General features: G+C 42.2%; 1 protein-coding gene across 6 annotated transcripts in view; it reads right to left on the bottom strand.

Moving 5' to 3' along the window:
* The window catches only part of KIAA0753 (KIAA0753 ortholog), a 55,691-nt gene that overhangs the window by 17,444 nt on the left and 21,895 nt on the right, over nucleotides 1-16,352 (bottom strand). For 4 of the 6 annotated variants that reach the window (XR_008619163.1, XM_024127690.3, XM_024127689.3 and 1 more), the window contains 6 exons: nucleotides 13,761-13,996; nucleotides 12,277-12,443; nucleotides 10,069-10,188; nucleotides 5,262-5,340; nucleotides 4,123-4,206; nucleotides 1,071-1,256 (listed from right to left, as the gene is read on the bottom strand). Coding sequence is in view for 5 of the 6 variants with exons in the window: in XM_024127690.3 (XP_023983458.1) it covers nucleotides 1,071-1,256; nucleotides 4,123-4,206; nucleotides 5,262-5,340; nucleotides 10,069-10,188; nucleotides 12,277-12,443; nucleotides 13,761-13,996 (872 nt within the window). In the remaining variant the exon portion in view is untranslated. Of the gene's footprint in view, nucleotides 1-1,070; nucleotides 1,257-4,122; nucleotides 4,207-5,261; nucleotides 5,341-8,581; nucleotides 8,672-8,914; nucleotides 9,005-10,068; nucleotides 10,189-12,276; nucleotides 12,444-13,760; nucleotides 13,997-16,352 lie in introns of all 6 variants that reach the window. The other 2 variants (XM_028498810.2, XM_028498808.2) reach the window with 2 other exon arrangements.

Genomic DNA, 16,352 nt, shown 5'->3' on the forward strand with positions numbered 1-16,352 from the left:
GTATGCGAGCCTCTCACTGTTGTGGCCTCTCCCGTTGCGGAGCACAGGCTCCGGACGCGCAGGCTCAGCGGCCATGGCTCACGGGCCTAGCTGCTCCGCGGCACGTGGGATCTTCCCGGACCGGTGCACGACCCCGTGTCCACTGCATCAGCAGGCGGATTCTCAACCACTGCTCCACCAGGGAAGCCCCGAAATGTTCTATTTTTGCCGTGTCCAATATACCAGTTACTACTGACCACTTGAAATGTGCGTAACGTATTTAATCTTAATTAATTTACATTTAAATGGCCATTTGTGGCTAGAAGACTACCACTTTGGACCCTTCAAGTCTAGACAGTTACGAGGGGAAATCAGTTACAAGACTAGGATAAACTACACATTTTTAAATTTTCAAAAACCAACTAAGAGTTGCCTTCCCTATAATGTTTCTGTTTAGCAGCAAAGCCAAAATGAGATTTCATCATGGTGGAGTTAAAAAGAAAATGCTGAACTAGGAGTCAGGAGACCTGGATTCTCAGCCCACCTCTGGTGGGAATTTTTGTGTGACCTTGGCCACGTCACTTACTCCCTTATTGGGTCTCCATTTCCTGCTCAGAACAGCCGAGGGGTTGGCTTGAGTAACGTCTGAGGTCTAAAATTCCCTGAGAAAAGCGTTCTAAAGTAGTATCACGGGAATTAGAGAAGGTAAAGTTAACTGTAATTTGCCAGGATCCCATGCTAGCAGAGCAGAAGAAGCAACTGAACAGCCATTTACAAGCTGAGGGATGAAGAAGTTAAGTTGCTGGTCGCATCTGTGGGCCTGGGCTCCGGTCCAGTGTCTTTCGTATCCCATACCAACGATGAGTTATGTGTCAGGTAGGGTGCTGATACTTCATACCTCATTTTGTCCTTAAAAGCACCCTACTTTTTAGAGAGGGTACGGGACTTTACCAAGGCCGTACACTGGGCTGGCAGTCGAGCTGGGATTTAAACTCAGGACCAGGTGACTCTGAAGTTCTAAGCTACAGAGCCACGAGGAGGAGCGGTGCTCGGCAGAAGTCAGCCGCCAGCGCTGGCAGTCCCGGCCTTACTTCCATTTCCTCCACGCGGAGCATCATGGCCTCCAGACATGGGCTGTCCTTGCTGTCACCCCAGGTGGCTAAGGCCTCAGGCTCCGAGATCTTCGAGTGAGTCATAGCCCAGAGCTCGCGAGCGGCACCTTCCAAAAAATCATCCAGCTGATGAATGCTACTGGGTTCACAATCAAGAGCTGTAGCCTGCAAAACAAGGGAAGGGGATGGAAAGGCAATACACAAATAACAGAGATCTTAAAGATTAATGCTAATCATAATAAACCAACCACGCAGTGATCCAACACGCAGTTTCTACACTAAATCTAACCTCTCCTAAGTCAGTAAACGTCAAGAGCAGTGACATCAGTACAATTTCTACCACAGTCATTTAAACAGTAACATCAACTGAGGAGTACCATTACTGTCCATGGGAATTATCTTTATTACCTGTTTTGCCAGTTGGTAAAGCAAATATATTCCTTGTGCTATACTCAGAAGAATGTCCAATATTTCACATGTCACATACTACAGAGGACATACCTACAGTATTCTCTTTTTGGTTCAGTGCTTTGTAAAAACATCTGTTCATGACATCACAAAAGTTCATGATTCTTGTCTTTGCTTGAGACTTTCTACCCATAACCTGGAAGAGCTTTACCAGCCTTTCTTGACCTTGTATTCTTTACATTCACTTTACAGTTTGCAAAGCATTTTTATATGTGTTGTTATTTCTTTTGATTCTAATATACGTCTATAATCTGCTCTGAAAGAGGCTTTTACAAAGAATGTCTGCTGGGGGAATAATCATGTCAGGCTCTGGAATGAGACACTCCTAGGACTAAACCTTGGTTCTGCCTACTGGTATGCCTCCAACTGTGGGCAAGTTTACTTAACCTCTCTGGGCCTCAACCTTCTGGTCTGTAACATGGAAATAATAACCCTATATTTCAGAGTTGTAAGGATTACATGGGCATTTGCACATTGGAACACTTACAACAGTGGTTGGCACGAAGAACAGTTACCGCCAGAGTAATCTTTAAAACCTTTTAATTAACGGTTCACAGAAGAAAATATATTAATGGCCCATCAAGATATAAAGAAATGCTCAACCTTAACCAAAGCTAAAGAAATAAATATCAGTTGAATAACCAATACAATAAAATTAACAAAAAAATCTAGAGACAACTAAACCAATAATACAGGTCTGGTTAAGATGTGTTTATTTATATTTTCATTCTTAATATTTAAAGAATTGAATATCAAGAATACTATGAGATGAGAGATAAGGAAGGTCCCAATATGCTGGTATGGAAAGATCACCAAAATATAAAGAAAGAAGCTGGATACAGAAGAGCATATGGTATCCATTTGTGGGGAGCTTTTACTTTTTACATTACACTTTTTCTGACTCGCTTGCATTTTTAGCCATGTGCATACACAACTTTTAATTTAAAAAAAAAAAACACACACTTCGGAAAAATGTATTTCACATACAAGTTCAGTTAATGACAACAGCAGCAGCAGGAGACAAATATGTTATGATGGCAACCTTCCAAACACTTTTTCCTGATATCAGGGATCATCTTGTCTGCAAGTAGAACTACCGAGAGCTTCAGTTTACTTGCAAAGCGCAGCAAACGTCTTCTCCATTTGCGAGATGAGAACTCTGGGGATATGTGTTCAAGATCTCACAGCTCTTTTACAAGTTAACACAGCAAAATAACTCTTTTTACGTCATCATGCCAACTTCAATGAGTTTGTTTTTATTCAGTAATTTATAAAAACTGACTCTTGATGGTGCTGCCTGGGAAATTCTTTGCAGTGATGCTGATGTTTAACAGCAGCCCAGAATACTGAATACTGGATAGAGTTACTTTTCTTTTTCAAGAAATTGTATTAAAGCCCAATTTAATGCCTACAGAATGATTCTTATATATAAGGCTGATCGTTTTTAGTAATATTCAAACATGTCTACTTCACTGACAGCATTTATGACCACTTCATATTTCTGTCATATTAATATGCCTTATGGAGCTGCCTCCCTAGGTGAGAGGCTCGTCTCATTTTTTGCTAGGGAAAAAGGTATTTGGTGGCTCTGCTGCACAAAGCATCCAGCCATAGCACGCCCAGTCTGTACGAGTCAGAGGTAGGCTTTCAGCTTCCGGTCTCAGAAGCCTCACCTCACGTTGAGATTCTGTCACAAAATATTGGTACAATAAAATTACAATTGCAAAAATTCTAAAAATACACCATAACTAAACTATTGCTTAATAAATTAGAACAGGTATACGTTCTCAGAATCTACTTTCTTCCCCTTCCTAAGGTTGGGCTGGTGGAACTTCATTTCAACTTCCTTCTAACTCTGAGACCTTCACCCTAGCTCTGCCCTTTACTTGCTTTGAGCATGTAAAGCAGTAACTTCTTTCCAACCTCCACAAAGACCCACTAGAGGCAGCCTGCAGCTCCCCCTCCCTGCGCCGAGGCAGGGTGGGAACATTCCCACAAATGCTGAACACAAGTCCTCCAGAGGGAGAGCACAAGGGTGGACAACCACAGATATGTTTTCATTCTTCTCAAATGTGATCATTTGCTCCTGAGCCACCTCTTCTCTCTGCCAGGCCAGGTACTGGTGATTACTAGGCACTCAAAACATGCTTGCCTAACAATAAAGATTAGGCCCTCAGTATACAGGAAATTCGGCCAGTAATGAGCAAAACTAGGCTCAATCAGAGGAAATGAGGGCAGCCATTCTCCTGCTGCAGGCCATCAACATTCAGGGTCACGCAGTCTACCCACATTCCGTCATCAGGAGGAAAGGAAAAAGCCGCTGACAAAAACCTGTGGCTCTAGAGATGTCTGTGAGCTGTCTGCGAGGCTCATCTAAGCCATAATGCTAAATATACACTGTAAGAATCAATGTGCCAAATATGAAAAACAACCTCCACCCTCTGGAGTGGGATAGTCTAGTGGTTGCAGGGTAATCCGCGTATCAGTTTTCCTTACAACCGAGGACATTATCATGCAATAATACCAGTGTCAGTCCAGAATGCCAGCCCCACACAACACACACCTCCTCTGCAGGCTGGGCTGTTGCTGCGATCACTGGTAGTCGATCCTTCAAATGAGTATCTGCTTCCAGAGAAGAATTGACTCTCTATTAAAACAGAAAAGCATGCTCATAAATTATGAAAATTTACAACCCGTATTAGAACAAATGAATTTTGCTCCCAGAATAACTTCTGTGTGGAGCCGTTCATCAGCTTTAGCTATATTTAGGCTTTTTGCGGGAATTCAAAGCACTCTGTCTTCATGAAAATAAATGCCATGTGCTGATCTTGGCTTTCTGCCCCTTTTCTTCCCTCAACTTTGTAAACACTGTCAGAGTAGCTGTGTGTTTTTGTGCAATTACTCAACTTCTCTGTTCCACAGTTTCCTCACTGATAAAATAAGGAGGTTGGACAGTTTGGCCACTAAGAACCCTCCCAGTTCTATAGTCCTGAGATTTCCATGGACCCTGAAAATGATTTAACATTTCTTAGACCAAGAGATACAGAAGTTCAATGGTCTATTCAGGGTCCCAGAACGTCCTTCATTCTCTTTAAGATTCTAGTGCTCTTCTGTGGCCTCATCTATTCACACAAACAAGATTATTTCCATTTACGGGGTGGCTCTAGAGGGTCTGGCCACAGCCTTCAGCTCAGTGCTTACAGGAGGATGGCACAATCTACGGGTGACGCTCTATGCAATCTCATCTGGAAGAAAGTGCTGGTTTGTGCACAGAAAGCTGTCCTAACATCTCTCTCCTTGGGGAAAGGAGAGCAAATCACTCCAAATCACTGAGGTGGAAGAGCAGTGATGGGATTAGAGTGGAAGCAGTGAACGGAACACTAACACCACCAATAGCTCTATTTGATTAAGAACGTAAATTGCAATAGAAACTCATTCCCCAAACGAAAACCTCACCTTTCTCAAAAGTGGTATTTTCTCTTCCCCCACCTTGTTCCCTTACTCACAATGGAAGACACATCCACAGCGTGGGTGCCCAAAAGGGGCCCCAGCAGCGCTGCACGCACGCTATGAAGTACGGAGCAGCCCTGCAGCTTCCAGCTGCCAGACACTCAGCCCTGCAAAGGCTCAGTGTGACCTCTGGAGCAACTCTTTCTATTTGAGAACTTCCAAAAGGCAAGCACATGGGATGAACTAGATTACCTGGGCCTTGACCAGGAGAGGCTTCAAACGCTCCAGAACTGCCTTCTCTACCTTATCCGCTAATTGGGTGGCAGAAACACTATTTAGAAATAAAACTGAAAATTAAAATCAAAAGCAAGAAAATATCCTATTGTGCATATTTATTTACCACCCCAAGCGAAGGGAAACCACATGATTATAAAAACTGTAGGGCCTCTCTAATTTTCATGGCCATACGAGATCCCCGCGGATCTTGTTAAATGCAGATTCTGATTCAGTTGGTCTGAGGGAGGCCTGAGAGTCTGCATTTCCAACGAGCTTTCAGGTGATGCAATAATGCTGGTCCTGAACCTAACTTTGAGGACAAGGGCTGAGATAACATCTGAAGAAGTATATTAGGCTCTGAATCCATTTTGAAAGAATAATGGCTGCCTTGAAACAACTAAAGAGGGCAGAAGACTCAACAAATGAAACTAATCTTGTTCCCTCCCAAGCCCGACAATAACAGAATTAGACATAAACTCACAAAGACAAGGGGGGCAAATGGTGCTGGAAACAGAGGGACAAAAGTGGTAAGTAACTTACTGACCTGAGAAAGCTGAATTCTAGGGTCATAATGGGGAAACCTGAGAACTCACACAATTTGCACTGCTGACTTAAAGAGGCCCAAGACTGGTAGCACCAGGTATGCCTAGGCCTGGGGGTGAGCTGCGAGGAGGTGGCTTAACTATAAAAGACAAGAGTCAAATGATGTTTGAGAAGTTAGATCCCTAGGTCCCTTTCCCTCCTTAGCACAACTGGCCCACTGCCTCTCTCCGACTCTGAGGGAAGTCTGGTTGCTCATTCTCTGGAGGGGCCTCTTGACTAGGGGATGCCAATTACACCGAGACAGTAGGTGCCCTACTGAAAAGAGGGGATTCATGTGCGTGACCTGAATGCCGAGAGGTAAGACTCACCACCCTCCTGCCCAGGCTCAGCTCCTAGGACACTGGCATCCAGGTCCTCAGCCTCCAGGCAGAAGATCAAAAGACTCATCTCTGGATAGTTTGACCTACCCCAAAGGAAAGACCTAAAGACCCACATGAGGGTCCTTAGCCAACAGTCCACCCAGATGACCCTATAGTAAAGCTCAAAGTCAATAATCCTTTCATCAGATGGGGCTAGAATAGCCAGACATCCATAAGGAAAACAATGAACTTTGATCAGCATCTCATCTCATACACAGAAATGAATAAAAAACGGATCACAGACAGAAAAATAAAACCTAAAACTATAAAGCATTTAGAAGAAAACACAGAATATCTCTGAGATGTTAGCATTGGCAACGATTACTTATTTCACAAGAGACTGTAAATGAAAAAATTGATAAGCTGATCTTAATCAAAATTTAAAACTTCTAGTCATCAAAAGACCCCATTAAGAAAATATATAGGCAAGCCACAGTACTGTGAGAAAATATCTGCTGCACATATTCTGAAAAGGGCCTCAAATCCAGAAAATATGTTTTAAAACTCTTAAAAATTAATAATTAAAAAAACGATTAAAAATGGGCAAAAGACTTGAATAGACACATCACAATAAGCACTAAAGCATTAGACTTCAAGGAAATACAAATTAAAATCCCAACAAGATACCACCACACTCTCACCAGAATGGCTAAAATTAAAAATCAAAAACAAAGAAATCCCCCAAAACCCCAGACATTATCAAATGTCAGCTAGGATGTGGGAAAACTAAAAAGTAACTCCCGTACTAACTAAAAATGGAAAACACCCCAAAGGTTAATTCACAGGAGGATGGACAAACAGACTGTGGGATAGTAATGCAATAGAATACATCTTGGCAATAAAATAGAAAACTATACAAGGCAGCCTGCTGTCCCCCTGACCAGGCTTCTTCCAGAAGTCCACTGCACTTGGTTCACTTCCAGATGCCCCAAATGGGGTAAGCCCTACATTTGCAAGGACTCATTCATGACCTTGCCCATTAACTTCCCAGGATGGGCACCTAAAAACTCCTAGGGAAGTGCAGGATGGACTCTGTGCAGCCTACTTTCCCTGGGAATCTTCATCTACTACCAGCAGCATTGCCTTTTCCTTGTTTAGCTAAGGTTTGGGCTTGCTTCTCAGCTGTCAGGATGAACAGTATATGGCTAGCGACACACACTTACGTAACAGATTTATGAATAAGGGTAATGAAAAGACTAACACAGGAATCAGGACAGTGGTGAACTCTGGGCAGAAAGAAGGGGACGCAACTGAAGAGGGACTCACAGGGAGTTTGAGAGCAGGGGTGCGGACCTATCTCTTGGTTTGGGGGGGTGGTTCACAGTGCTCACCCTCTAGAGAAAGAGCCACAGCCCTTCCAGCCTGGGAGTGAACGTTCTATCATGACCAGTGACAGCATGCACAGCTGTGTCAACGAGAATTCTGCTCGTGTGACTTCAGGGTGAATCATTATCAGAGCTAGAAAAATGAGCCAACTGCAGCAGTATCAACTAAACCTTCTGATGAACTTCTTCGTGCCCACAGTTAGGTGGTAACACTCTTGGGAGCAAATGGGAAAAGCAACCTCACTCAAAAACCTTAGGCTGCACTCAAGCTAACACGTGAAGCAAAAGTATCCACACAGCCACTCACAAGAGCAGACTGCACATCAACCTCCTACCCTACCGAGCCAGGAGAAAAGCACCTCTGAGGGCACTACAAACAAATAGATCTAACACTGATCTTTCAGATAAAACTCCTCCGAAACTATAGATATCATTCAAACTCCACACAAAAGAAATAATTCTTAGCAAAAATACTGTGTAAAATACACGTAGGCATGCAGATATGCATTCATTCATTCATTTAGTGAGCTTAGGCCCAAATGGTCCAGCTTGGTGGTGAAACTATCTAGACCAAATAGAATAGGCAAGCATTCACTATCCTTCCTCAGAAGCAAACACATACCTCAGTATTCTTCCCCCTTATTAATGAATTAATCAATCTATTTATCTATTTATTTATTTATGGCTGTGTTGGGTCTTCGTTGCTGCGCACGGGCTTTCTCTAGTTGCGGCGAGCAGGGGCTACTCTTCGTTGCGGTGGGCGGGCTTCTCATTGTGGTGGCTTCTCTTGTCGCGGAGCGCGGGTTCCAGGTACACGGGCTTCAGTAGTTGTGACACATGGGCTCAGTAGTTGTGGCTTGCAGGCTCTAGAGCACAGGCTCAGTAGTTGTGGTGCACGGGCTTAGCTGCTCTGCAGCACGTGGGGTCTTCCCGGACCAGGGCTCGAACCCGTGTCCCCTGCATTGGCAGGCGGATTCTTAACCACTGCGCCACCAGGGAAGTCCCATACCTCAGTTTTTGAAGTCTATCCATTTCTTCAGTTTTGAATACACTCAATTCCTTTGTTCTTCTGGAAGTTTCAGCATCAAGGCAATTGAGCCTAGAGGATGGTATCAGAGTCACCCCAACTCTCCTCAAACCAGCCAGGACTCCCTGGGGCTCCAGTCTGGGCTCCACCGTTGGCTTCTTAGGTGACTTCAAAGTACTTGAAGCAAGCAGATGGTCAATAAACATGAGAAGTGTGACTACACCACTAAACAATCTCAACTTGTTGTGAAAATGACTAGATGATGTAGAACAGCCCTGCTGCTTTGGTTTTTCTCTTCCTCAGAAACACAGTTGCCTCTGTTTCTGCATTTTGTCCATTTCTTCGGCTTTTAATTCTTCTAATGCCTTTAATCTTTTGAAAGTTTCGGCATCAAGCCAAGTGAGTCTAGCAGACAGTACAAAAGACTCAGACCAACTCTGCCTTGACCTGCAGGCATCATTACCGCATAAGGAGGCCAGGAGTCAGGATCCCCCGGAGCACCAATCCCGGCTCCATTAGAGACTCAGGAGGTAACGCAGCCTCTGGGCCAGTAAAGCTCTCCATGTAACAGTTCATGTAAAAAGACATTCACCCGCAAGAGCACTCCTAGTAAGTGTGCAGAGAAAAAATACCCACGAATATTCTCGAGAAAACTAGCCATTGCTGCAATGAGGACTTCTTGCTCAGCTGTAAAACAAAGCTGTCCCTGTACCTTACAGCTCAGACAAAGAAATGGGCTCCCAGGAGAGCCCTAAAGGCAGAGCAAAGTCAAATAAAAACAGAAAGGAAAAGCTAACTAGGAACAACCTTATTGTATGTGTTAGGGCTTGATGCTTTCAGTTTAGGTTACCTGAATAGTATCAAATTATCTAATGGTCCACTTTCGCTTTGGCTTCCCCATAATTGCAAGAACAATTCCAGCCAAATGAATGCAGAGCAACCTGTTTTCCCTGCTCTCTTGTCATGGAATGGCCTCACCTCATCACCCATTTAAAGCCTATTCTTTAAGTCCTAATTGATTTTCCATCTCCCTCCACAAAGCCTAGATCTCTGCAGAGGTGTCCTGTCTCCCTTCTGAACTCTCTCAGCTCTTAACTCTTCAGTTCTCAGGGGACATACCATGTTCTATCTTAAATTATAGTCGGTGATATGTCCTCTCTACTGACTACAAATAAGCAGCGGCTGGGATTCTGTCCTTTTTGCCCCCCTTTTTAAAAGTCTCCAGAGAGCTCACAGCTGTACCAAAAACAAGCAATTGGTAGACAACTGACACACACGTAATTTTTGAATGAATTAGACAAAGAATAAAAAAGGGGTTCACTGTCTGAGCTGCAAAATTTGACAGAAAAGTTTAGTAATTTCCATTTTAAATAGCCAACTTTATACATGGGAAAGAGAAGAGTTCACTTTAGAATCCTTGTGAAAGGGGTCCTTTACTTTTCAAAGACTTGACGAACGCCAGGACAAACCTCACTGCTTCCTGCTCAACAGCACCTCTCAACTGACTTTCCTCTTGAGCATCTTCTTGCTGGAGAGACTGGTTTTTTGCGGCATCTTTGGGGCTAGATTTCACCTTTAGCCAGGCAGCACTGCAAAAAAATGGAAAACTATGCCTTTGTAATCATTCACTCCACATCCAATGACTCGGAAAAGGTGCCAGCTCAGAGAAGACAAGAGCGTTAAATTAATGGCGATCTACAGGATGGGGCTCTGAATTGGAAACTGAATGTAAAGCAGAGTGAGATCCTCCAGGGTTCAGGCTCAGTGTCAAAGGAGAGAAGTCCTCCTTTCCTTCATAGAAGCAATCACTATTTTAAATGAAAAAACAACTGTCAATTACAGAATAATGGGTGAACCTCAACAAAACCCTGTTTTAATATATAGATTTGGGTCACTAATTGCATTCCATGTTACATAGCGACTTTGTGCCTTTATAAGGCCTAATACAGTACTTTGAGCCCGTAAGCCTTATGCCCTCTCCTCCCCCACTGACCACACATACACTCTAGAAGACAGTCCACTGTATATTTGGTTTGCAATATAAACTCCAACCAACGGCTGTTTTTATGAGCTTACAACTGAATTCACATCTTTATACTAACACATACATAAAAATACAGATTTTTTTTTTTTTTTGGCCACATTGGGTGGCATGCGAGATCCTAGTTCCCCAACCAGGGATCGAACCCATGCCCCCTGCAGTGGAAGCACAGAGTCCTAACCACTGGACTGCCAGGGAATTCCCCCAAAACACAGAATTCAGAGCAGAGAAATAAAAGCAAAAAAGCACATACACTGTGAAATCAGAAGACCTGATTTTAGTCCCAGCTCTGCTATATAAGCAAGACATTAGATTCACTGGACACTGTTTCTTCAGCTTTAAAGTGAGAGTTGAGGAATAAGCATAACCATCCATTCACAATCATTCAGAGTCTTCGGGGACTCCATCCCACCAGGCTTCTCACCGTGTCTCCTGCCCGCCTCTTAAAAGCTGAACCCTTCAAGTCACCTATCTTCTCACTTGTTCTCCTCCCCCTATTACTAATTTTGGCTGCCTTCCTTTTACTGTCCTACTTCCTGGCCCTTTCCATTGTGCTTTTGAGAACCACTGTCCCACCGCATACAAGCTCCCCTTCACTTTTAATTTATATATATATATATATATATATATATTCTATACATTTATTTATTTTTGGCTGCGTTGGGTCTTCGTTGCTGCACACGGGCTTTCTCTAGTTGTAGCGAGCGGGGGCTGCTCTTCGTTGCGGTGCGCGGGCTTCTCGTTGAGGTGGCTTCTCTTGTTGCAGAGCATGGGCTCTAGGCGTGCAGGCTTCAGTAGTTGTGGCATGTGGGCTCAGTAGCTGTGGCTCGCGGGCTCTAGAGTTCAGGCTTCAGTAGTTGTGGCGCACGGGCTCAGTTGCTCCGCGGCATGTGGGATCTTCCCTGACCGGGGCTCGAACCCACGTCCCCTGCATTGGCAGGCGGATTCTTAACCACTGCGCCACCAGGGAAGTCCTCCCCTTCACTTTTAACCAATTCCCCAAAGACTACTTCCACCTAACTGGACCCTGCTGCCCCTGAAGGACAATGCCTTCTCCCCAGCTCCGTGGAATGGCGGGTTCTCATTCTCCATGTTCTATGAGTGAGGGTGACAAGGCAGTAATGTCAGCATTATCCTAACTGTCCCCTGAGGTCAGGACAGCGTCTATGAGATTTGCATGGTTTTATAATTCATATTGTCTTGACTTGGAATAGGAATTATTTTTAAATATTCATTCATTCCGCAAAGATTTACTAGATGTCTACTAAGATTTACTACATCAGGCACTGTACATTCAGATATGAGGAAGGCACAGTTCCTGGCCTCAAGTAACTAGGATCCACTGGGTGAAGAGACAAGTGAAGGGCAGCCCATGAGCCTCCATACGGTGAACATGTCCACAGGGTATTGGGGTGACCCGTGAGAGTTACTCTACCCATAGCCAGGTAGGAAAGAGGAACCAACAGGCTTCTAGCAAAAAATGTCTCATGTATATATTACTCATCCAAATAAGCTTTTCTCCTTAATGGGAACTAAGGATGCTGCCTGCTTTATTTGCTCTAAGGAGTAGGTCACCTTTGATCTGTGGAGGAAAATAAAGTCACATACCCAAATGGCTCCGTGAATTTTTACATACCATTTAGGAGATGCCAGCGGGGATGTGGGGTTTGGAGGTATCCAAGGAGCCCTATGGTCCTTCACAGGCTGATGGTTCATTTTTAACCTGGAGGAGACTGTTGTCCGTTGCAACCTGCCTTTGCTGTAAGATTGGGGTGGTCTACTTTTTTCAGCTTTGTGGAGTCCCTGCAAGAGATAACTATGAATTACAAAGCCAAACGGATATCAAAGAAATTGGCTGTAACCTCTGGCTTACTGAAGCTTCAAACGGCCCTATGATGTTCATACACCCATTCAGCAAAAACCTAAGTGGAAAGCACTGTAGCAGAAATTTGGGGAGGGTACAAATTACATTGAAACAACGTTGGTTGTGGGGAAAGGGGTGGAGGCATAACACTGGAATCCCTAGCTTGGCCATCTTTATGTATATATATATGTGTGTGTGTATATATATATATATTTATTTATTTATTTATATTTATATTTATAAATTTATTATATAAATATATATTTTTTAAAAAATAATTTTTCCTAACTAAAGATGTAAATTGTAAAACATGCTTGGTTAAAATACATCTCTGAGTCTTAGGCTTCCCATCTGTAAAACGGGAGCTAATGTCTTCACGAATTTCTAGAAGATTGAAAGGGCTAATGGAGGAGGGATACGACAATGAAGGCAGAAAGGCATACGCCATCTAAACAGAATGACTACTGTAAAACACTGTAGAGGATGAGGCGGCCTCGGAGAAGAGCACCAGGCTGAATTTATACAGGCTGAATCCTGATTTCCGAATGACCCCCCTTAAGAGTTTGTTTGAAAAGGAATAAAGACGATCTTAATACATGATCTATCAGTAACAGGTGATAATTGCCAATATCCTTTTTCTGGGGTCACCTGACAATATGCAGGTTTGCTACATAAGCCTCTGGACAACCCATCAAATGGGAGTAACTACATCAAGGGTATCTAGACTAGGAGGTGGTCTTGTGGCCAGTTCTCCACTGGTAGGGCCTTAAGTTAAATTTTAGATAGAAGCTTAAAATATAATGTACTTTCAAGCCAGCTGGCTCCCAAAGCCATATTTGAAAGTACTCACCCTAAGATGCCTTTCAATATCAAATATTTACTGATATTTATCTTTAGCAGGAAATCTTAATCCCCTCAAATTTCACACCTCCAAATCAGAAGCAGAGAAAACCTGAATTTTAAAATAGCCTACCCAGTGAAGACCTTGGTATCAAAACAGTTAGGCTCTTATTAAACCAGGACAAGAAGGAATGCCCTGCCCTTAGTAACAGTATTAAAACTTGCTGTTTTTTGTTAAAAAATAAAAACGACCTGGAGCTAAGCTAGGTCAGCTTAGTTTGGACAGCTGGACTCAAGGGCTCTGGCATTCAAATGCCTGAGAACTCAAATCCTAGCTCCACCGCTTACCAGCCTGTGTGACCTCGGACAATGTCAGATTAACGCAAATGGGCCAGAAGAAAGGAGTGATTTCATACTTGCTGTAGTCTTGCCGGTGCCAGAGTACCTTTCTTCCTAAAGGGTGGCACATTCTCAGTCACAAGCTTCTTTTTCCCTGCTCTTGTTTTTGCCAGGGCTAATGCCTCTCCTTTGAAGTTCGCATTTTGGTCTGCAATAGATGGAGCTTCTTCCGGAAGGATATCCGCATCTAATACATCAAGCTCGTTTTCCAACCTCTGGGTCATTGGAAGCTCTATATCAGGTTGATACTTATCTACATGGAGATTTCAGAAGGACAAATTGAGGGAAATGCTGTTCAAATCAAGTGAGAGTGATTATCTAGAGACAGATAAGCTCACAATACCCTGTTAAAACCTGAGGTGTTTTGCTGTCAAGGTTGCTCCTAATCCTATGACTCCTACTGCAGTTCTACAAGCAGAAACCTAAGTGCCACGGCTGACTCCCTGAATCTCACCTCCCACATTTACTTATTCACTGGGTCCCTCAGATCCTAATTCTTAAATACGTCTTGTCCTTCCTTCCCTTCTGCCACTACCCAAGGTCAGGCTTGCAATATCCTGTGACTGTAACAATAGCATCTTCTAACTGACCCCTTCTTTATCTTCAATCACACCTTCTCCTGGCTACCATAATTATTTTTTTCAATGTAAATATTTAAATATCACTTCTCAAAACCTTCAATGGCTCCTAATTTGATACAGAATGAAGTCTGAACTCCATACATGACATACAACCTGCAGTGGAAAAGAAAGTAAAACTGTCTTTATTTGAAGATGAGATATTTCCTACATAGAAAAAAAATCCAAGAGAATCTACAGATAAGCAATTACAACTAAGAATAGAGTTCAGCAAGGTTTCTGGATAAAAGAAGAAAAGTATACAAAAGTCATTATCATTCCCACACATCAAAATAACTAATCAGAGAAAACATACCCCATTAACATTAGCAACTAAGCTGTAAGGCACTAAGGAAGAAACCTAATGAGAGATGTACAAGACTTTTACAGAAAAAATTCAAAGGTATTTTAAAGGACATGAAAGAAAATCTGGATTAATTGTATTCATGAATGAAAAAATACTGTAAAGCTGTCAATTCTCCCCAAAGTGATCTACAATTTCAAATGCAAGTTCAATTAAAATCCCAACAGATTTTTTTGTGGATCTAAACAGGTTTATGCTAAAATTCTTATGAAGTGTAAAATCCCAAGATAGCCCAAATAATTCTGAAGAACAAAAAAGTGGGGAATAGGGCAGGGGTGGGAGTCTTATTTTCCCAGAGATAAAGTGTTCATGATAAAGCTGTAATAATTAAGGCAGTGTGGGAGTGATACAGGAACAGGCAGAAACCAATGAAGCAGGATGGATATGACAAATCAGTGAATATGAACTGGATTGTTCAATAAACAGTGCTGAAATTATTAGTATCCATAGGTAAGAAAATAAAAATTTAACTGTTCAGCGTGAGGATCTTGCCTCAAACTGAACACTTATATTCTAAATGGAATAAAGACCTAAATGTGAAAGGAAAACTTTAAAGATTTTAGAAGAAAATATAGGAGAATATGATTATGACATCAGGGCAGAAAAGGCTTTCTTAAAGTCAAATATAATGTTAACATATTTAAACTTAATTACATGAAACTACAACTTCCTTTTGACAAAAAGACACCATAAAGTCACAGACAAGCCAGAGTCTGGAAGTAATGCATATAACTAATATAGGCTTAATATACAGAATAAATAAAGAACGCCTATGAATCTATGAGAAAAACAAACAATCCAATAGAGAAACAGGCAAAGGATAGAAAACGACAATTTAGAGAGAAAATCTGAACCGTCAATAAAAACATGAAAAGATGATTATCAGTAATCAGAAAAATTGAAATTAAGACAATGAGGTACCATTTCACATCCATCAGATTAGGGGGAAATTTTTAATGGGACAATACCACGTATAAACAAGGATGTAGAAAAACAAGTACTCTCACAAGCTACTAGTGCAGGAGTAAACTGGCACAGCTACTTGAAGACTCATACACACTGTCACCCAGCAGTTTCACTCCTGGGCACAGACTCAGCCTAGAGGAACCCTCACGCTTACATAGGAAGACATGAACACAGATATTCACTTCATGAGTGTTTGTAACAGCAAAAAAGTGGAAACGACCCAAATGTCCATCAATAAGAACTGAGAATAAACTATGGTATATTCATACAAAGAAACCTATCCAGTGGTTAAATTAATAAATTAGAATTCATGTATAAATATGAACAAGTCTTACAAACATAAGTGGAGGGGAAAGCAAACTGCAAACGTTGCATTTGTAAGATATCACTGACATGAAACGCATAGCATATGAAACAATACTTTATAGTGTTTGTGGATAGAGACATAAGCAGTACAAGTATAAAAACAGGGCAGGTCCAAATTATAATAACAAAAGTAACCCCTGGTGAGGGAGGGAGGGGTATAGAATGGGGAGAGAAATATAAAAGGCACTTCAGCTGTAGCTGTCATATTTTATTTCCAAAAAAAATTCTGAAGCAAATAAAACAAAAATGGTAACGTTTGTTAAATCTGGCTAGTAGATATACAGGTATTTATTATT

Source organism: Physeter macrocephalus, chromosome 14 (genome assembly GCF_002837175.3).
Source record: "Physeter macrocephalus isolate SW-GA chromosome 14, ASM283717v5, whole genome shotgun sequence".
NCBI classification, from domain to species: Eukaryota; Metazoa; Chordata; class Mammalia; order Artiodactyla; family Physeteridae; genus Physeter; species Physeter macrocephalus.